Source organism: Ursus maritimus, unplaced genomic scaffold, assembly GCF_017311325.1.
Source record: "Ursus maritimus isolate PB19 unplaced genomic scaffold, ASM1731132v1 scaffold_18, whole genome shotgun sequence".
NCBI lineage: Eukaryota > Metazoa > Chordata > Mammalia > Carnivora > Ursidae > Ursus > Ursus maritimus.
The window spans coordinates 29,439,108-29,462,392 of record NW_024424230.1 but is presented as its reverse complement, the minus strand read 5'-3'; the positions used below and the strand labels follow the sequence as shown (position 1 = coordinate 29,462,392).

Below are 23,285 nucleotides of genomic sequence, written 5' to 3'. Positions count from 1 at the left end.
TTACAAACGCTTACACTATGATGATCAACCAGTTGTTTTGTTTGTTAAGAGCAAACGGAGTATGCGATATAGCTAGTGTGCATGTGTGTAGTGAATAAAAATAGGTCTCATTTTCACTTTTCCTAGTGCTATTTAGTGATATTGTGTCTGGGGACCAGGACTAAGAATCACTGCTCACAGTTTGATTCCTAATGGGAAGAATGTTAAACTTTCATTATCCACTGACAAAGTTTATTGCTCCTAGTACTTGTAGATGAGCTCAGAAGAAGAAAACACAATTCTAACAGAAGCACATGCAATCATTTGGGGCCAAGACAGCAGGGATATTTGTTATACTGCCATTTTTTTTTTAATCACTTTGTGATAGTGAAAATGTATTAGGTCAATGATAAAATGGCTATGAGGAATACGTGTTAAGGAGGACTACTCCTACTTTTGGAATTTGGATCACTAGATAGATAGCAGTGTCATTCACTGACAGAATAGTGCAAGAACAATGTTGATAGAGGTCAGATCATAAGTTTAACCTGAAAAGGTCCAATTTGAGAGACATCAGGACATCCCAATAGAAAGGTCAATCCAGCAGTTGGATGTGCAGGTCTGGAGGTCAGGAAATAAGTTGGATAGAATTCTTTATATGCTGGATATATGCATTTGGACATCATAGACCTATCAATGCTAATAAACACCATGATAATGGGTGAGATTGTCTAGGAAGGAGTTTTCAAAAGCAGATGACTGCCTAAAAATAAGTAAAGAACCAGGAGGTAAGGACACTGAAGAAATGAAAGCTTCCCCAAGGTCATCAACAGTATTAGTTACACCTTAGAAGATGAGTAAACAGATGACCACATGTGTTTTGGATTTAGAGCATAAGGAGAACTTATTGTTTTTCCTCAGGCAAATATTAGTTGTGGAAGCCAGGTGAAAGTAGCTTGAAGAGCTAATAGGAATTTAGAAAATGCAAACAGCTAGCATAGACAACTCTCAAAAGGGTGATAGCAAAGAGGACAAAGGAGCAGCTCACTGGAAATCTACAACTTGAAAAATTAACAAAGAGGGGAGAATATATGGAAGTGTAAGGGAACTACGCAGCTGACCACACGCTGAAAACCAGAGCCCTTGCCTTTCTGAGTCTGTTGTGCTCCCACGCATCCATTGCTGAGCAGCTTTCTTCAGTTAACTTGGTTCTGATAAAGGGAGGTTTCACTATTTGTAGATGCAGGATATATAGGACCTTAGAAGAAGAAACATGGATTTTTTTTTTTTAATGCAACTATCTAGCTTCTAAATAGAAACAATGAGGGTTTTGGTTTTTTTTTTTTTTTTTTTTTTTTTTTTTTACTGTATGAAATATTTAGATAGCCAACTAAGCGTGAGGAGGAGTCACCTTCCCTTACGGTGGCTGTGATTCTAACCCTGAACAACTTGGCAAATATGGGTGAGCTTCATAGATAGAATCCGTGTCTGGAAAACGGATTCCTGTCATTTCACATGACCAATGAGAAGATAAAGCAGTTAAAATGGTCCATTATAAAAACAGGTGCTCCCATTGGTGTGGTCCTTTCAAACTGATTTTCTACATAGTTAATTTTTGCCTCAAAACAGGTGTTTGGTTGTGTTTTTTTTAAAGGAAAATCTGTAAAATAATGTCTGCCACTAAGAAAACAAAGAAGCACTTTAAAACATGACTAATTTGTTCTCTGTGCTTCGGACATCTAATCTAGTCCTTTCCCAGCATACAATTTCTATCTTTGCAGGACTTACTGTAACATGAAGTCATAAAGGTTGTGCTTTTTCTGTAGATACGTCACACACAGACACAGCAGCTTAAATTGCCAAGTCAGGGAAACACTCCATATTAAAAGAGTAATATCTTTGTCCTGGTGAGGATGCACACTATGAGACAGTCTTTAATCAGAGGAAGAAAATTGTAGAACACGGACAGATGTAGGACATGTTCAATTTGTTTTTACATTAATCCTACAAACCAAATATTTCTAAAGGTCTCTCCCCATGTCCTCATTTCATGCTGAGTAAATACTTGCTAATATGGACACTTTGATGTGAAACGTCAGTGTTGACCTCTTTGTTCTCCAGGAATCATCTTAACATAGTAGTTAAAATTAGCCTAGTTAAAAGCCTTAAGTAGAATCAGCCATAGCTAATAACAGATTCTCTTTGAAGAGAGCATAAATTAGGAGACAATAGTTAAATGTTGCGACTTCGGGGTCAAAGAGAGGTTTGATTCTAGTTCTACAAACCTCTAAACATACGGTACTGGGTAAGTTAGCCCTACACAGATACCTACCAAGAGGTAGGTTACACTTTCTCAAAGTTTTTCTGAGAATATTTTACACTTCCCATTTTTTTTTTAATTGCATGAATTGGGGAAGGTAAGATTAAATTTGTTAGCTCTTCTAAGATATGCTTAAAATAATTTTTTCAATCAAGTTGCAACCATCAGCCAATTTTTAGGCCATACCAGTATGGTTTTTAAGATTCCACTTACTAAGAGCCGGGGGCGGGGGGGGGGGGGCAGAGAGAGAGGGAGAAACAGACTCCCTGCTGAGCAGGGAGCCAAGGGGCCATCCCAAGACCCCGGGATCATGACCTAAGCCAAAGGCAGACGCTTGGCTGACTAAACCACCCAGGTGTCCCTTTTGTAATTGTTTACGGCAGTGTGCTCATTAGGAACCAACAGAATACTAGAGAGGTTTTTAAAAATAAACTTCTGAAAAAAAGTATTAATACAAGTCCTTTGACTTCATACTAAGTTTCCACTTATTATTAAGCAAAAGAAATGTTGGGAAGTGCTTCTGCTGTAGCACAGGATTTCCCTTAAGCGCATCTAGAGCTACATGAAATGACAGGGCTGGTGGTCTCCTTGCTTAGATTGACCACAGATCATTTTCATCAGCTGCAAAGAGTCATCATAGATGTTAACTAGAAGTTTCCATGGTTATGGTACGATCTCGCAACTGTAGTGAGAGTAATAAGAACGTTGTTGTTGTTACATAACTTAGTTATTGACCAGATTTTGGGCCAAAGAGTTCTCTATCGTTCTATTTTTAAAAGCCTCTTCCACCCCTTCCCCCACCTCTTCCCCCGCAGTCTCAAGCAATTTGGGGCAGTTTTAGTCATCCCATGGAGTATTTATATTTCAAAGACGAGGAGTTTTACATCTTCAAGGAACAGCTAAAGAGTAAAATTTTTTTTCCTCCTAGGAGATTAGATGCATATTTCTCTATTATCAGAAGTTTAGGATAATTATTAAAGTTTTTCTTTGTATGAGGGGGTCAGACTGCATGGAACTCTTCATCTGTTTCTTTGTTAATCACTAGAACATTCTCCCCCTTTGTGTTCCTCATTTCCCCCGGGGTTCCGCCTCTTCGATTCAATCGGGCTTTGTCACAAGCTCTCAAATCTTAATCTGCCACAGTTTGTGTCCTCCTAGCTTTGCAAAATGCCACGCTAAGGTCTCCACGTTATTCTCCTGCTCTCCTACCTTGCCTGCCAGCCCTGAGACTAGCAGAGTAGTAACAACCGCATGTCCTCCCCTGATCCTAGCCCTTCTTCCAACCTTCCAATAGTAGCTTCAGCCTCTAGCCAGGCATCAGCAGCCACCTGAAGTGCCCACGAAAGAGGCCACCCCACTGCACAGCCATGCATTTCCCTTCTTCGCCACAGTGCACTATGCACAGTTCCTCAAACAAGAGCATTAGAGCAGCTGGTGTTCGGAGGCCATCCTCATATGCATGGGGGGGTGGTGTCCACAAGTATCTACATGGCCCACCCCTCCCCACATAAAGGTCAGTAACCAATTCGGGAATTCTCTCAGGGCTGCCTCTTCCACAAAACCCTTTTCTTTGATGCCTGGCTGGCTCCCCAATTGTTGGTTCAAAAAATGACCCTTGTCAGTGGAGGGCATGGAGAAACCGAGAAAAGAGTCAGAGTATTCCAGGTTCGTAGGCGGCAATCTTAATAAGTAAGGGAACTTACCAAGACCGCGGTTAGGCTGCTGCAAGATGAACGGCTCTCTGCAACTACCTGCCAACATCTTGAGCGTTTATATAGGAGCCTTAACTGGGCTCATTCACGTGCACCATGCAGATGGCGTCAATAATACATCGCTCTCTCAAGGCTGTGGCCTTGAAATGTCTCCAGGTGTGGGAATGGTAAACATTCCAAGGAAAGGGGCAGGGGTGAGGAGCCCCCTATTGCCCCAGGAGAGTTTTCAGGTCAACCAGAGGTCATGTCCTCTTGACGACCTCCTCCAACAGCAGTACTTAATACTAAGATTTACTTATTTAAGTACTAACAGTACTTAGATTTATGGGATGTTTACAGTACGCTACGTTCTATCCTGGGCAGTTCACATCTATTATCTCAACTAATCCTCATAGCAGCTTTACGTAGGGACGATTATTATTTTCATTCTTCAGGTGAAGAAACAGAGTCCAACGTGGGAATATAAGCATCTTCCCTAGGTCAAACAGCCGGGCATCCCATGGTATTTAAAGCCAGATACATTAGTGCTTCACGTATAAGGTGACTGGCCTTCGGTGGTAGAGGGTTCACATTATTTATAGTGAATCAATAATGTTACTAATTTGGGTAACTATAGGAAGATAACTTTTTGCAACCTTACACACACACACACACACACACACACACACACACACACAAGTCCAGAACTGCAGAGTTGCTGCAGTGTTGCTGGGTTTGTGCCGATGTGAACGTTCTCCCCGCCCGCCTTGCTTTTTTTTTTTTTTTTTTTTTTTTTTTTTTTTAGCTCTCTAAGATTTGGTAAGAAGGTGCCCTAGAGTGTGAGCACAAGGTCAAGTAGTTTTGTAAAACTTGTCAAAGTGACGACACTTGGTTCAGGCCAATAGACTGTGACATAAATAAAGAAAACTGAGGCTTCAGGGCTGCTCACTTGCAGGGGTCCCTTCCAAAGGCTTGTTCCTAATTTCATATTCAAAATCGTATCACTGTTTTTCTGAAAGAGGTAGGGGTATTTCTGGATTCCATACCAAGTGAGCTCGCAAGAACTTCCCTATACCTGGAAGTGACTGCCACTCAAATAAATATGTGTGTTACACTCAAATAAAATACATCCCCACATTATCCTCCTGACATTATGTATTTATTTGTAAGTTTGTGTGATCTGTCTCCTCCACTGAATTGTAATCTCCGCGAGGGCAGAAACTTGGTCTTGCCCATGGCTATCGTCCAGGTCCAAAAAGAGTGCCCGGCACACAATAAGTGCTTATTAATTATTTATTAAAGAATGAATGGACGTAAGCGAGACTACCAATAGGCAACACAACCTAAAAGAGTTGGAATTACTCCTAAGCCACAGAACTCAACAGAAAAAAAATTATGTTAACTTACATAAACAATGAGTGTCTCATTCGGAAGGGAATTAGTTTATCATATACACAGAGAAAACAGCAAGTGTTATTTCAATTATTTCCAGGAGTGATCTAAGTTTAGTTTCCTCTGGAGCCAAGAAGGAGGTGCCGTAGGCTATAGTTTGAAAGTAGGTCCTGGTGGATGCTTTCCCTTGTTCTTAGCCTGTCATCATTAAACTTCCAGTTCTATTAACTCCCTTTGGACTGATTCAATGCCTAACAGGTAACTTTTATATTTCCATGTAAGATAGCCGTCATGGAGATGATATGCTGCTCATATCTAGTTTTTTTGATAGAGACTTTACATGGTAAATTGAATCAGGGGTTTGTAATTATGATTTGTTCTCCTTTATGTAGTTTGGCCACAGGAAAAATGTCCATAATCATACATGCTTTGAGTAATTCCAGTCACAGTGATAGTAACATCATTGTAAGTTAATAAATTGTCATTCTGGTTACTTTGCCATCTTTCTGGGATGGATACTCTGGGCCTTCAAAAAAGAGCACAAATTCTAGGTGATCTTTTGCTGACAGCTTTCATTATTACCATTTTTATCTTAACAGTTCAATTGACTCCTACCGAGGAAATTATAATATTCATTTTGTCTTGAACAGAGTGTGAAGCAGTCATATCTATATTATCTCACAGAACAATTATGAGAAATAGTGTCATCACCTCATTTTTATAGATGAGGAAAGGTCAGCAACGTATGCTAATTTATTCAAGGTTGAAAGGTCAGTAAGTACTTTAAACATTCATTCCTTCAATTTATTGATCAGCTGCTATGAACCAGGTGCTGATCTAGGTTCTTGGGAGACTTTTGTGACCAAATCAGTTTAGGTTTTAGCTAAGGAATACAAATGTAACCATACAGTGAATTAAAAGGTAATATATGCTGTAAGAGAAACAGGAGAGAGTGCGTATAATCAGGAGTTCTGGTGGTGGTTAGGATAAGCCTGGCTGAGAAGAGGCATCTGACCCAAAGGAAAGACTTGAAGTAGGTAATGAGGTTAGCTCTCTGAGTATCCCAGGGAAACAATGTTCCCAGAAAGGGAAAATCAAGTGCAAAGAGGCCAAGAGGAGAAATTAACTGGCATGTTCCAGAAACAACAAGGGGATTTCATGTGGCCGAAATCAAATGAATGGTGAAGAATGGTAAGAAATAAAGTCAGAGGGGCAAAGTATGTTGTTTCTGGGAACTTTTTAGGCCTTTGTCAATATGTTAGCTTTTCCTCTGAGTGAAATAGAGAACTACTGAAGGGTTTTGAACAGAGTGACATAAGGTAGATTATTTTTTTTTTAAAGATCATCTTGTCTGCTGTGGTGAAAATAGACTGGGAAGCAGGAAAAGTAGAAGCAGAGAGACCTCTTGGAGGTTAGAGTAATAATCCAGCCTGGAGATTCTGCTTGTGCATATCAAGATAGTAGCAGTACCAACAGTGAGAAATAAACAGATTTGGGATATATTTTGAGAGTAAAGCCCACAGAATTTCCGGAAGGCCTATTGTATGGGCAAAGAAAGGATTCAGGGAAGATTGAAAAATTTTAGGCATGAGCACCTTGAAGGATGGGATTGCCATAGAGATAAGAAAGGCCAAAGATAGAAAAGTTCTTTTTTGTGGAAAAAAACCAGAAATCAGTATTGGGCAGGGTACTTTGGGATGTCTATTAGGCATCCAAATGGCAGAAGAAGCTAAATATTCAAGTCTGGAATTCAGGAAAGAACTAGGAGGTGGAGATGCACATTTTTGAGTTGTGGCACATAAATAACACCCAAGGCCATGACACTAAAGGGAATCATCAGGGAAGAATATGTGGATACAGACAGTAACAGGACTAAGCACTGAGTCTTAGGGTCACTCCAATATCCAGAAGGGGATGAGCCAGAGCCAGGCCAAGAGTCAGAGAAGCTGACACAGTAGTTAGAGGAAAATCAAAAGTGGATGTCAAGTGAAAAAAAAGTAGATGAAATCTGAGAGTGGTTGACCATATCAAATGCTGTTGGTAGGTCAAAATAGGTAAAATGAAAATCAACTATTGGATTAGCCCCTATAAAATCAAATTGACCTTGATCAAAGCAATTTCAGTGGAGTGATAGGATTGAGAATCTGGCGAGAGTTGATTAAAGAAAGTAAGAGAAGGGGAATTAGAACTGGTGGTACAAACAACTCTTTGAGGGGCTTTACAGCCAAGGCAGTGGGAAAATGAGGCAGAAAGTGTTGGAGAAAAATCAATCAAGATTTTTTTTTAAGAATTATAATTAGGATGCATGAAATAGCAGCATGTTTTTATGATAATCAGAAATGCTCCACGAAAGAGAAAAAAAAATTGTTTGAGTGGGATTCTTCAACAGAGGAGGAGAATGGGATCTACTGAGTAGAAAAGGTGGCACTGGCTTATATAGGAGCATGGATAGTTCATCTAAGTAATATCTAAGTAATAAAATTAGTAGGAGGACCAAGCATGGTTGTGGAGAGGTGGGTAGCTTAGGAATGAGAGTCTTTGGAAATTTATCTTCTGATCGCTTTAATTTTTCTCAGTAAAGAAACAAGTAAGGACATGGGGAGAGTGTGAAGACAGGAGAAGTTGCTGGTCTAATACCAGGAGTATGTGTAGACAATGACCTACAGGTATCTGCTGGGCTTAACTCAAAGTTCATTTGGGATAATACATTTAAGGTGAGACGAGGGAGCACGGCCATGTTCAGTTGACCCAATGCAGTCTCAGAACAAGCAAACATTTGGGTTTAGCCTGGGTGGTGCTTAGCTTACTACATCAAACATGGGAGAAGAAAGAGATCTGAAATTTTGTGATTATGGAGTATAATTTAGGTAAGAGGGAAAAAGAAGACACCGAAGTCACTCACACATTCTCTAATTCAACAAGTATTTTGAGCATTCCCATGCACTGTGCTAGGTCCCGTGTGAAATAGAGTGAACAGGCAGACATGGTCCCTATCATCATTCAGCCTACATTCCACATGGAATGACAGACAAAAACTAGCACAGTTTTTAAGGCAGAATTTGATAAATATCATTTTAAGGAGAAAAGCCACGTGGTGATTTTGAGAATAAATCTGTATGTTACACATGCATATGCCTGTGTGTGGGTTTATATGTTGAGCAGTTAATTTAGGTAAGGTGGGTAAAGAAGACCTCTCTGGGGAAGTGATAGGCCAGCAGAGACCTAAAGGATAAAAAGGAACCTGCTAGGTGAAAAGCAGAGGAAAGGTGTTCAAAGTAGACAATGGCATATTGGCAAAAGCTGAAAAGCCAGGAAGAACTTGCCTGGAATATTTCAGGAACTGAAGGAAGACTGGCGTGGCCAGAGCACAGTGAACAAGCGAGTGTTACCAGATGAGCAGAAAGAAAATCAGGGGCCAGCATGAAGGCAGAATTCAACTTCTAATCTATCTGATTCAATACTAATTTCCTTACTATTCTAACATGTTTGGCATTCTAGAGTCACTAATAAATGTAATTCTTCAATTTCAGTTTTTTTAAGCCTTGATTTCCTTCAAGAATTATACCCTAGCCCTTATTCTACCTGGTAGTAATACCCCCCCCCCTCCAAATCTCACGCTATCCCTTCAGTGCTGCGCTGTAGACCATAGCCTTGTGGTTTGCTCACTAGAATAATTGGACACATTAATCTATGCTAATGTATAAATGACTCCTAATGGTTCTGGCAGTACCATCTCCCCTGAGCATTTACATTTTAACAGGGATTTTCTAGTGACACAAAGAAGTGACTCTATTAGTGCACATTTTAGACACTGAGCAGGCCATTTCAGTGTGATTCAAACATACTATTTCTTTAAAATCCTTGGCTTAGGAATTTTGAATTTCAGCAGAGATACTGAGAAATGTATACTTAATGTGGTACCTTTCTCCTACACTGGTCTAATCACATCGATATTTTTCATGCTCATACACTGTGGTGCCATCACAGTCATTAGACATGGTGCTGTCCACAGATGACCTGGCCCTAGCGTTAATGTACTTCACTGCCAAGGTGAAGCCCTTGTTTTTTTGAACTTCCTAAATCATTCAGGAAGACTTAAATCTCTATATGACATTTTATTCTTTTCTTGTAGAGCTTGTTACAGTCCTTACCAATTGTTCAGAAAGAATATAAATCTTTCAGATGAGTGTATTATGCAGTATTCATGGCCTGTAAGTGAAATTGGAGGTCTAAAATAATAAGAGAGGAAAAGCATTCACAGCTGAGTCAATTACAAAAGTATGTGTTCCTTGAAGATACGATACGTAAGTATAGTTAGAAACCTGTTGGTCATACGAATTTCTGGACACTATGAAAACAGAATAAATGTATGGACAGGTAGATTAATAAAGTGATAATTCATTCCTGGGTTGTTAAATTTGTTTTCCTTCTGCAGGAAAGCAATCCAATGAAACAATTGGATAGGTCCTTAAGGCCAGTTTCCTCTAATCAAATTGTGTGCTGTACTTACACAATGACCTCAAGTCATCCTAATGCAATGAGGAAAAAAAGGATAATTTGACTCTGGATAAAGAGATATGATCGACTCTTACAGATAATGAAATAAAATTAGGCAGGGAAGCTCAATGAGGAATGCATTGCTGCTTATTTTTGCACACCATTCATTCACATGCCTTGTACAATGCCCAAATCATGGTAGCTACCCAACAAATATGTGTTAAAAAATTAACAGTGAATGGAGAAGAAGAGGAGAAGGAATAAAAAGAGAAAACAGAAGAAATAATAATTAACAGCATAGCGCTTTTAATTTTTCAAAGAAATTTTCTTCTGGTAACTATTTTAGGTCAAGAAATAGCTATTAACATACATAGGGAATTCCTAGTAAAGACACTAACACACTTTTGACTAATTATTAGTCTAATTGCTCCCTAGAACTCTAAAGTTAACTGTAGCAAAATGTAAAAGTGATTGATCGTTTTCTAGAAATGTATTCATTCATCCATTTTTTATTCAACAAATATTTATTGAGCATCTACTATATGTCTGGCATTCAACTAACATCTGAGGAAACACTAGTGATTAATATTGAAGTTCCTATCCTTAGGACACCTTAATTAAACAAATAATTTAAAAAGTTATTTTATTATATATCGATAAATAATATTAAGGTGATAGCCAAGGTTCTGAATGAATATATTTTATTTGGGGTAACCAAAGGGGGCTCTCTTGAGGAAGCAATATTTAAGCTGAAACTTGACCAATGTATGACTTACCCAGGCAAAAATGGAGAGTGGAGAGCTCAAGAGCATTCAGGGTTAAAATATATGCATAAATGTTCCAAGGTGGAAAGGGGCTTGGGAAGTTTGTTAATTTAAAATAAGGTAGGTGTGATTGAAGCCCAAAAGGGGATGGAGCGTGACAAGTCTGTAAGCAAGAGTAGCAAGACCAAGTCTTATGCTTAGAATTTTATTCTTCATCCCAATCATAATTAACAACACTGGGAACTATTAAGAAGAGCAAATTTGTGTTTTTAAAGATATTTCTGGATTCTGTGTAAAAAAACAACTGGAAGAGCTAGTCTAAATTGGAGATGGGGTGTAGCTTGGAATAAGAAGGCAACAGAAGTTATGGAGAGATGGGTTCAGGTTCAAGATATTTTTAGGAGGTAGCAACAATAGAGCTCAGTGAATGATTAATGTAGGTAAGCTGAGATAGGTATCCAGGATTCCTGCTGGGTTTTTGGCATGAGATCCTGGTGGATGAAGAGGCTTACCATGATAAATAATCCTGAAAGAAGTAAAAGTCTACTAAGGATAACGAGTTACTAGCTAAAGTTGGGGCATGCTTAATTTTATCTTCCTTGGAGGTATCTACATGTAAAAGTTCAGTGGCCTGTCAATAATATTTATTTTTATCTCAGGTAAAAGTACCAGACTGTAGATATTTAAACCTTTAGTCAGTCCTACAATGTCTTTAAAGACCTGACCCCTGAGGAATCTTTACTTCCCTCTTGCCACTCTGCACATTGTATCATTTATTTCATCTTTAGGACTTCTGGTTCCAGACATGCCCCATCTCAGTCACATTTTGTACTGTCTTGCTTGGGCGCCTGTATTTTTTTGTTCTTCTGGGAATATTTACTCTTTCTTCCTCTTCACTTGCCTAACTCCTGTGCACTCTTCAAAACTCAGTATGGAGAAGAGTTGCTCTACATGTATTTGTGCCCCTGCAGGTCAGGTGAGATGTTCCCACATTGTTCTTCTTCTGCACCTTGTGGTTTTCTATCTCAAGAACTCATTGCATGATCTTGTTTGCTGATTTATCTTCTCCACCTAACTGGGAGTGCTTTGGAAGCACAGCTTGTGTTTTTCTCTATATATATCCATGTATACCATGGTACCTGGCACATAATAGGTGCTAAATATATATATGATAAAAATTTTACAGGCTTGCAGAGAAAGGAGGCCAAAACAATAGTCTTTGAGGACAGTGAGGAATAATTACTAATTATGTATATAACTTGATCAAAGTTATGATACCCTGTAACTGAGAGGGAGCACAAATCCTTCATGGTTTAGAATTTTCCATCTAGTATCAAATGTCTTATTTGGAGAAATCTATTTGATACTATATCTTGTTTCCATCTGTATAATTTGCCAAGTGAATTTACCTGGTTTTTTCCGCTTATATGTTTGCCTTCATTTGATTATCAATAAAAGCATGAACAGAAACAATTCTCAACATGTAAAGATATCAATAAATAATTTGGACTAAATACACAGTCCACAAATGAGACCCTGATATTTACATTGTGGGTTTTAAGGAAAGGAGCACCATATTTTATTTCAGAAAAAAAATCAACTTGATATCTAATTGATATTAAATTTAAATTATATACAATAAGATTTTTAATTTTGAGCAAGTTACAATAAAATTTAAATGACATGGCAAAACAAACCATCCTAGGTCATTTTCTCAAATATCCCAGGTCTTTGAGAAATCCAAACTTTTCTAAAAAGTCTCCTTAAAGGATCCTGAATTTTAGAATGGACAGTAGGAAAGCCAGGAGGGCTTTTAAAATATTTGGAAACTGTGATCCAAAATCACAGTGAATGTATCTTTAAGAGAGTGTTACTGAACTCCTTCTCCATCCTTTCAAAACCCCCAGCACTTTCTTTTTTACAGTAATAACTGACATCATAGGTAGCATAAATGTTTGTGTATTTGTCTGAATTCTTCTTGAGTTGAAAATTCCTTAAGAGCTTGAACTGTGCTATATTAATCTTTTCTTTCTAGAGGACAAGCAGATTGCTTGGCAAAGAGTAGGCATTTACCTTTTTTGCCGATTGAATTACATGCAATGGTTATCTCTAATGATTTACTGCTAATTAAAAAGTAGCATGTGTGTTTATTACAAAGGGTTGAACATCAGGACTTTGGTCAAAACGTTTCTTCTTATTATTCCATAATTACTTTACTATGGAAAAATCAAACCATACTTAATGTCTAATGCTTGGAGATACTCATTTTAAAGATTAAATTAAAGCTTCAATTTATCCATATTTGGCACCTAATTAAATTAAATTAAGGAACTTAATTTAATTTTTGAGTGAGGTCTTCTCATGAAAGAGTAGATTCAATACCTTTCGATAACCCTCTCATAGGTATCTTCTGTGGATTGGATGCTAGGCCCATTGGTTAGTGACATTGAAAATGTTAGTTAATAAGGAAAGCAATGACTCCTTTGGGTAGGACATTCATTGGTATCAGATGATATCCCTAATTCTTGTCAGTAATAAAAGGAATCTAAACTTTCAGAATTGGTGTAGATTTGAAAGGAAAATAATTGTAAGATGAACATAAGGAAGAAAATAAAACCATGCAAATCCTTCAAACATTTCAGAGAAAAACTCTTCAAAAACTTCAGTCAGTAGGATGACAAACAAATCTGCACAGAATTGAAAAAATACTCATTTCTTATATAAATTGTGAAATAAATATCCTCGAGAGGCATATTCTTCTCTAATTTGTATGATTTTCAAAATGTAGTAATACGAATTTCCTCTTGAGGGGTCATTAAATCAGCCAGACTGAGTTATAGTTACATAGCTTGAGCAGATGAAAAATAAATTATTGAGACTTTTACCTTCCTCAAACAGGATACCAATGGAAAATTATTAACCAATATTTTCATTAGAGAAGACAAGAAATGAAATGATGGGAAAATCAAATTGATAATAATAAAGTGCTCTGTGTCTCCACTTTCAAACTTCTTCCTCTAAAGCTATTTTATTTATAGCCAGAAAAAGGTACGATTTTAGCTGTTTGTTAGTACAGAATGTCCAGTTAGCTTAATTTCAAATGATGGATGTACTTCATGGAAATCTAAAGAAATCGTCATCATATTCTTCTCATTTCTTCCTCTTGAAAGAGCCATTTATAATTTATTCACATAAAATGCCCTATTTAAGCCATTAGGTGGGAGAGGCTGGCGAGCTAAGGTCGTTTTTCAAACACAAACCCATATAAAGCTTAAACGATGATGAAAAGTAATGAACAACAGAGTGAATTTGTGATATCATAAATGATATATTGTACCGTTGAATTTTCCAACAAGATAAAAGATTCAGAGCTTTTCCCTAGAGATTTCTCCTCTTCTGTAATTCATAGTGGGTTATGCAAAGTCACCAGCATTCCAGAAGCAAGATATTTGGAAAATGGATTTAGATGATTGCTTCTAAATCTTTACAAAGTGATTATTCTCTCTTCAGAAACAAAACTCAACTTCTTGAGGAAGTGCTTTCTGATTAACAATGCATACATTTCTTGCACTGCAATCTTACTAATCTGCTCAACTAATGAAGAAGTCTTGCTGAATTGTGGGACATTTTGTACTCATTTCAGCATAAGTACTCAGGCAAATATCCTATTCCATATAGGATAACATTTTATATGCACAGGAGAACATTGAATTAAAATTGCCTGATGAGCAAAATAAGAATTAGGGGATCATACCCGTTGCAAGTAATGGTAGGAGATACTCAGACAAAGGGAACAGAGTGTAAGGGATGAGGTGTATAGTCAAAATTTCTCACAGTCCAGGCAACCAGGCAACCATGAGGGGTCCAGAACTATGTGTTTCCCTCAACGCTAATTTGTTTCTAGACAAAGAGTGCTATAGCAGATTCTGGGAATTTCCAACTGGTCCTTTGGAGTAGCTCCTTGCAAGAGTAAAGACAGTGTTAAAGACATCTTTTCTGCTTTGACAGAGGAAGGAAACTTGTTCCCAATTGCAGTGTTTTTGCATTTAATACAGTAAAAAGAAAATCAGATAGGAAGAATGAAACATGGCTGGATTTTTGGCTCTAACAATATTTTGACTCTTTGGATCTTAGTTTCCTCATCTACCAGATGAGAATGGTGAACAAAATTACATCTATATCTAATGTCTTTTCCAAATGCACCATTAACATGGTTAACTAATTCTGCAATAGAAGATCCAGACACTGGATTCAGACACTAAATGAACAAATGACCAAATAAACATACAATCACATCAGTTATATTATCCAGAGCAGAGCTTTTCAAACGCAGGTAGATAGCCATTAGTGGATCCTGAAATCAACTTAATGTATTCCAACCATCATTTATCAGGAAGAAATAGAGTAGAATGGAAAATATGAGAAAGCACAACAAGAAGTAAGGACAAATATTGTTTCTTGAAGCTTGTATTATGGTGGCTTATATATTCTATATTTATGTGCATGTTTACTGGGTCATGGTAAAATATATTTCTTATTCTCCATAGACATCAACAGTATTTGTCAGCCACTTATTCAGAGTTTCTTTATTTGGGCTAAAGGAGAAAAAGAGGCTTATACTTACCAATAGTGGGGTCATGATAATCAGGGAACTGATGACTAATAAACTGCATTGTCATTGCTGAAAAAAAATAAATTCAATTTAATAAAAATTCACTGATTCACCAATTAGTTATTCTCCAATGTAGTTCATCAGTCTTTTAATAAGATCTAGTGACTTATTTCTCTGAGTGACTAATTTAATTATGCAACATGAACCACCAAATGATAGAGAAAGTTCTAGAGGAGAAAAAATGTTATCTAGAAGGAAAATAATGCCAGATACTTGTCTGGAATAAATATGTCAAAATTTTCAGTGTATTTTAATAAAAATTGCATTGTTGTAAAAATAAGAAGGTTCTAGACATAAAGAGAATATAAAGTATCTATAGGATCCTTCTTGGCTTGCTTCGGTGTAACACTTGGTATTGGTTGGGAAGATCTTTTCACGCAAGGTCCTATACGTATTCTGGGACTTACCCTCCTCATCTTTGAAATAAGGAGATAATCTCTGAGGTCTCTATTATTTATAAAGGTACATGATTATATGAGTTTTACTCTTAGCCAGCTTTTTAGTTAAAATTATTTGCCACTTTTATTTTGCCTGACCCATGCTATTAGGTCCTTTTATTAATTTTCATTACTTTTTGGGGGTATATCCTCCAAATTCTCCGCATTCTTTTCAAATCAATAATTTTATAAAACATTTATAATGTTTCTATTATGGTTTCTTCATATGAATGTCCATTATTAGGAGACAAGTGGAATGCTGAAGTAAAGCAACAAAACTTGGAGTAAGAATTTGTACATAGTAGTTCTCTTCCTTTTCCCCCTTCCCTGTGTGTGTGTGTGTGTGTGTGTGTGTGTGTGTGTGTAAGAGACAAAGACTCCCTGATCAAACTTTAGTTAGCCTCTCCTGAGTCTTCCTCTCAACCAAACCCTGAGCTAGGTCTCTGCCCTTGCTAGACCCACATAGCCCAGTGGTAGCAAGAATCCTGCCAAATCAGGTCGGTGAGAAACTCCCACCTTGGCATTGGATCCCCCTGGCCTGCCTTCAGCAAGAATCCTTTAAATCTGTTCGGCAAGAATCCCCTTACTTCTGATGGCTCCTGTTGGTAATTTTCCATCCCCCAAAGCCTGTCCCCACTCCTTGCCTATAAATCTCCCCTTTTCCTCACTGTATTCACAGTTGAGTACAGTTCTATAATGAATTCTCTTTTGCCTTATTGCAATAGTTCCCGAATAAAATCTATTTTTACCTTTTTACTGTCCAGCTCTGGTTTCCTTTAACAATGTGTTCATGCTTCAGCAAATGTTTGAAACAGGGAAGACAGTTAAATTCAACAAACCTGTACAAGGCACTAGTCTAACCCTGCTGAGAAATGCAAAGAAACAGAAACTGACCCAGTGAAAGAGAATTTCTGTTTACACTTTGATAGTGTTTACTTCCTGTCTTTGCATTGACAAAGGAGGTCTCCATATGAAAGTATTACTCAATTTGACAATTTAGGGCAAATTTTTGAAATGCAAATTAACATTTCTTAGTGAGGGCTTTAGGACTTAGAATATTTCAGGTAAACAAACTGAAAACAACATGTTAATTAAGTAGATATCAAGGAGAATTTGGAAAATGTTTTTCTTGTGTTTTAAAAAGAGCATTGTCCTCTGTCTCTTACTGCCTGGCTGGTTTACTCCCAGCTAGAGTACAGAGGTTGGAGGCCTGGCCTTCCCATGAACACTTGATGTGGCTAGTCAATCAACTAAATTTCAAAGATAGCTCAGACTTGGTAACTTTAGAACTAAAACGAGATTCTCTGCTCTACTCAAGACAAAGAGATACACACCTATTCGCTATGTGACAAGAGCCTCATCACCCGTCTTATGATAATCGGTCATCTAGGCTAAAGTCTTGAAGATGTTTTTGGACAGTCCCCCTCTCATATCTTCCAACTAGTCTCCATGAATTTTCATTTACCTCCAAAATATCTTTCAAATATGTCTTTATTCTTTCTGAAATTACTCTAGTTTAGGATCTTATATTTTAAATCCTTATTGCCATAGACTCAAAATTGATTCCTTTGTAGCTATTTCCTTTACCTTCCCTTAACTTTCACAATGACACCAGAATCATCTTTTTAAAAAAATCTGATTATTCATATATCAGCAACTATTAGGATGAAGAGTAATGTGGTCCTTCCTGGGCCCATCATATCTCTTCAGGCTTGACTTCCACCACTGCCCAAATAGCTGTGCTGTGTTCTCAGATTTACGGAAAGAAGGACTTTCCACCCATGAGCATGCCTTTATCCACCCACAGCATGGCCTTCACCTTCTCCTTAATTTTTCTATCATACTAACAAAGGCTCTCCTTGACCAAACCTTCATCAGGCTCCTCTGAAGCCTCCTTCTAAACCAGGCCATGACCTTCAGGCATCCATGCTTATCTCTGCTTTGCCAAGTTTTAGCAGGAATCCTACTAAGTCAGTTTAGAGAGAATTCTCCACACTTGATGTATGGTCACCCTTGGTATCTGGTCAAGTTCCTCATCTCCAACCCCCATGATTACTTTGGCCTACCTTCAGCAAGAATCCTATTAAGTTTATTCAACCAGAATCCTCCTTACCCTTTCAGTGATTTTCTATCTACTGACCCCCAACTTGTTCCTTGGCTATACATTCCCACTTGTCCCTGTATTTGGAATTGAGCCCAGTTCTAGACTGAGGGAGTTCACTTTCCCCTGTTGCAATATTTCCTGAGTAAAATCTATTTTTACCACTTTACTGCCCAGCTCTGCTTTTCTTTAACAATGTTAATAATATCTTCACCCAAATGTCATACTATTCCATCAACACATTTAAATTTTTCATCAACCAGGAGCCAGTACATGATAGTCCTCAAAGTTCCCAAGCAGCATTAGAAAACACTGTGTATAACTAGGGGCTAGGTTAATTTCTATAAACCTAGGAAAGAATCCTGAAGGTGAAGAAGTTTGGAACAAATTTAAGGAAGAATATATAAGCATTTTAAGAGCTAATAGATATATATGATATAACACCTGAGAATCACAAAACCAGTATTCAGAAACAAATGAACCAGTCGAATATTTACTTCTTACACTTATTTATAATTATACCTAGCATATATTTAGATGATGGAGTTTGTGCTTTCATGGAAACCTGCTGCTTATTGTATAATTGAAAAAGCCCTTCAATTCTCAAATCCTCTGACCTACCACTGAGACAGAACCAAAGAAGAGAGAGCCAGCTGAGCTTTGTGCCAGAACTTCAAAAGATAATTTAGAAAGATTGATTTGTAAAAGTTTCTTTTGTGTTTTACAAAGTGGATGCCTGATGGGATATCTAAGAGCCAGTTCCCTTTGCGGAGATGATATGTAAAACAAACAATTTTTGAAAAATCTCTCCTAAATACATGTCAAATTCAATGTTGGAGATAAGTCATCTGCTAAATATCTATCAATTGTACTGGAGACTAAATTTTATTTATTTTATGACATACAGGTTTACATCCTTAAAATCTGGGGATTCTACTTTGTTTTGCCAAAGAGCCATTCTGTCAGAAACTCAATAATAGCTCCTCCTTTGTCTTTAGAGATTTTATGGTATTGACTTTATAATATCTGAATTCATTGGTTTTTAAGTATCTAATCAAAATGAAGGTCTACGTCTCCTTCCCAAAATACAAATTCCTAAACACACATATACACAATATTGAGAGATATTGTCCTAGCAAATAACCATAAATCTCAGATATCAGCCTTTTGCTTAAAAAGAAGACAACCATAAAAACTGATTTAAGAGCATCTGAGGACCCCAACCTCAAATCTGCCTCTCCAGAATTCCTAATATTCAGCATAGATATCCATTTCTTACTATGCATTTTTGTTTGTTTGTTTTGTTAAGTATTCCTTGAGGAGTAGTACACAAAATTCCTAAACTTGAGTGTGACCCAGTTTGCTGGATCAATTAACAAAATCCACCGGACAGTCATGAACAAATCATAGTCAGTATATTCAGGAAGAAATAGGAAAGGAGGACAAGATATTACTAGAAATAAATTTCACAAATACTCTCCTAGAGTTACTTTGTGGCTTTCCTGTTCTGTAAAAGATAACAAGAGTCATTTTGGAAAATTTTGAAGAGGAGCGATGTCACATTTTCCATACACTTGAGAAAAGCTGCTACATCAACAGAGTCAGAAAGTTTTTCAGGGTTTACCAAAAAAAAAATTTAGTCTTTCAGTAATGAGAGAGGTTTGTTAGTTTTTTTGAAATTTCAGCTCAAGGAATTATTACAAAAAAACCCCACCTGTTTAAATTCTTATAAGTTGAAGCAATCTATATGGTGGGAATCTATGTATAATTTTGTAGATTTAAAAATTAATTCTCTAGATAGGGGTATATCTGAAATGATGGGCAAAGTTTTTGTTGTTGTTGTTTTGTTTTGCTTTGTTTTTTTCAGCTCAACTCTGTGGCCATAATGAAAAATCTGGGACAGGAGATAGTGATGGGAGGTTTGTCACACTCATGCACATGAACACTTCTCCTAAGTCAGTCTGTCTTTCACTGGCTTTATGAACACAAAAAGCAGAGTGCATACAGGTAGAAAAGACATTTAAATATCAGAAAAGTTGAGTCATCCATTGTAATCATCATCAAAATAATCAGGGATAGAAATAAAGTATATTTGGTGGACGCGGACTCTATCTTTTTGATTTGTAAAATTATTACAGTTAGCGGATGACCTTTGTTAGCAAACAAGATACTTCTCCTCTCTCCCCCATTGAAATGGACATTGACTTAATAACGAGCCACAGATCAGGAAGTACCTGATGGATTTTGTATCAAAGACCCTTTTCCGTTTCTAGTGGCCATCCCATTAACATATGTTATGTAAATATAGTGCTTGCCTGGACTTTATAAAATATTCATTAAATACATACAATAAATAATGGGCAAATGCATCTTCAGTGTTCATACAAAACCAGTGGTGAGAGATTAAATATAATCATTTTTTAAAAAACAAACCCATTTTGATTGGACTCCTCTTTTTCATGCATATATTCTTTATTTAAATTTCCATGTTATTATTCAGATAGTCCAATAATTTACTATTTCATTTTAAAGTTAAATTTAAATCAACTGCTTCTTGTTTTGCATAATTCAGTATTAAACCATCAAATTTACCTACATGAAAAATCTGACAATATTATATATCACCTTGGTTGGAATGTCAGTGGTATTTGCCCAGAGGCAGAGACTAACACTTATGAAAAAGGAAGTTTATAGAAAGAAGGGAGTAATTTTCTACAAATTTTTCAAAAGATTAAAATATTGCATAAAATCACACTACTTTATTATTACTCTCCTCAGCTCCCCGACCCCCAAAGGAGTTTAATATTTATGAAAAGTACTGAACTGAAACTTTGGAGAATGATATAATCTAATTACACAGAGATAGAGGTTGATAAGTCATTGCTTTCCCTTTGGGTTATTCAAGCCTGTCAGTTGAGTGGGAAAGATGATGGGAATCTGGTCCCTAAGACTGTACTTCCATTTGTCTCTTGGTCTGTTGTGGTACCTTAATAAAATTACTTAACTCCCTATGTCATTTTTCTTATCTGCAAAATAAGAGGAAGAAGGAAAGAACTTAAAAACGCGCCCAGATTAAGCATTCTACAATACCTATTTCTTCATCTTGTTCTCACTACCATCACTTGTTCTTCATCCATTTAGAATCTGTTCTGCTTTCTCTATTCTAATTCTGTCTTCTATCTAGTCATTCTGTTCCAGCCATACTGGCTTCTTCGGGGTTTTTTAAACATTTCCAGCCATGACCCTTTCCAGAGAAGTCTTTGCTGGTGCTATTTCTTTTGCTGAAATGCTCTACGCCCAGATAACTGCTTGCTTGCCTGTCTCGGATTATGATTCACATGTGACCTCCTTTGGGAGGTGTTCTCTCACCAATGAATTTAAATAAAAACCCATTCCCCCTCTCTAGAACTCCCTAGGCTCCCTTCCTGATATTCATTCATTTATTCTATTCAAAAATATTTATCATGTGCCAGACACTGCTTTATATAATGTGCCACACGATGCCTTTAGGTGCTTCCGACACAGCATTGAGGAAAATGGACCCCTGCCCTTTAGGGGCTTACATTCTAGAAGGTGGGGAATTGGAGAGGGAGACAAAAATAAAAATGGCACACATTTGCATATACATCAATAGTCTGTTAGATGGTGACAACTACTACTATAGAAAAAGTAAAATTATTATAGGATCATTGCTAAAATATAAAGATATATTACATTAGGATGAGTTTATGTGGGAAAAAATTTGGTGTATATATAATTTCCAGGAAGAATAGGAACGATGTCACAGTTTTCACTATTAGAGAACTTGTTCATGTAGTTTTTAAAAGAAGAGTATGTCTTTTATGCCTCAATGGATATATTTATAAGAAATATATCATTACTTACAACATCATTATTTAAAATAAGCTAAGAATTAAATCCTTTAAAACAATTTCAATTTAGGATGAAATTTTTAGATAATAATCTAAAAGTGTACAAGTTGAGGGCATCCGGGTGGCTTAGCTGGTTAAGCATCCACCTCTTGATTTTGGCTCAGGTATGGCCTCAGGGTTATAAGATGGAGCCCCGTGTCCAGCTCTGCACTCCAAATAAGTAAGTAAATAAGTAAGTACGTAAGTAAATAGATAAAATCTTAAAACAGAAAGTGTACAAGTTGGGTACCTAATCTTTCAAAACTCCTTTAAGGAATAATGTAACAAAAATGTTTTAAAATCTATGCATTCACTGGGTGTTATACACAACTAATGAATCATCGAGCCTTACATCGGAAACCAGGGATGTACTGTATGGTGACTAACATAATATAATAAAAAATCATTAAAAAAATAAAAAATAAAATCTATGCATTAACTTGATCAGGGTCACAGATCTATCACAGAACAAAGTCCGTTGGGCCATAGGACTCACTTTCTACTGTGCTAATTGCTTCTTATTAATTCCTCTCTCTCTTTCTCTCTCTCTCTTTTTTTTTTTTTTTGAGAGAGAGGGGTGGGGGAGGGGCAGAAGGCGAGGGAGTGAGAGTGAATCTCAAGCAGACCCATGCACAGCTCAGAGCTCCATGCAAGGCTTGTTCTCCCCACCCTGAGATCATGACCTGAACTGAAATCAAGAAGCGTTACTTTTCCGACTGAGCCACCAAGATGTCCCTAATTCCTTTCTCTTAACTGAAAACGTGAGCTCTCTCATGAGTGGGCCATTTGCTGAATAATAGCATGGATATGTGAGAAAAACTTACATTTTTGAATGAATAAATAAGTGAATAAGTCTAAAATTATCTGCTGACTTACAGTTAAACTCAGGTGAAAATGGTTGATAGTTCTCTTATTTTTCTACCAGCACTCCCGGGTACAAACATTTTCTAAAACTCATGGAGTCAAAGTGTCATGAGAAGCTGCAGCACAGGGTGTTCCCCAAGGAGGGCAGGCCACCCTGTTGAGTACTTGAACGAGAGGAGGTGGCTTTCAACCTGGAATGCTCCCAAAGAGGAATAATAGGATCCCTTTAAAGTCAAGGTAATAGGGAAGTAGTAACAATAGAGATATAAGAGGGTCTTTATGGAGTTTGGCAAAGACATCCTTACAGTTTGGCAAAGATTCCTCCTTACTTCTTTGAGGCTTTTAATACTGAAGAGTTTAAACTGTTGGGTAGACCGTAAAGAATACTGACTCAGAAATTAGGTGGGAGCGATCATCTCCACTCTGATGCCACTGTTCCTTTTCACTAATTCATACAACCCTAACATGAATGGGATTTTCCTGTTCTCTCTAGGGCTACTAAAGTTTCTAAATTTTTACAAAGTCAACATTTAGAGAGAGGAATTCAGCAATGGGAGTTTAGTGCTTCTAAATCAAAAGTATAATTCAATGTATTTATATAAAGATGCAGGAAACCCAGTAACCCGGACAGATGCCAAACCTATGCCTGCAAGATCT

At 37.2% G+C, this 23,285-nt stretch overlaps 1 protein-coding gene across 1 annotated transcript in view; it reads right to left on the bottom strand.

Moving 5' to 3' along the window:
• RIT2 (Ras like without CAAX 2) overlaps positions 1-23,285 on the bottom strand; it is a 349,576-nt gene that overhangs the window by 266,586 nt on the left and 59,705 nt on the right. Inside the window, exon 2 of the mRNA XM_008691412.1 lies at positions 15,268-15,324. Coding sequence (XP_008689634.1) covers positions 15,268-15,324 — 57 coding nt within the window. The remainder of the gene's footprint in view (positions 1-15,267; positions 15,325-23,285) is intronic.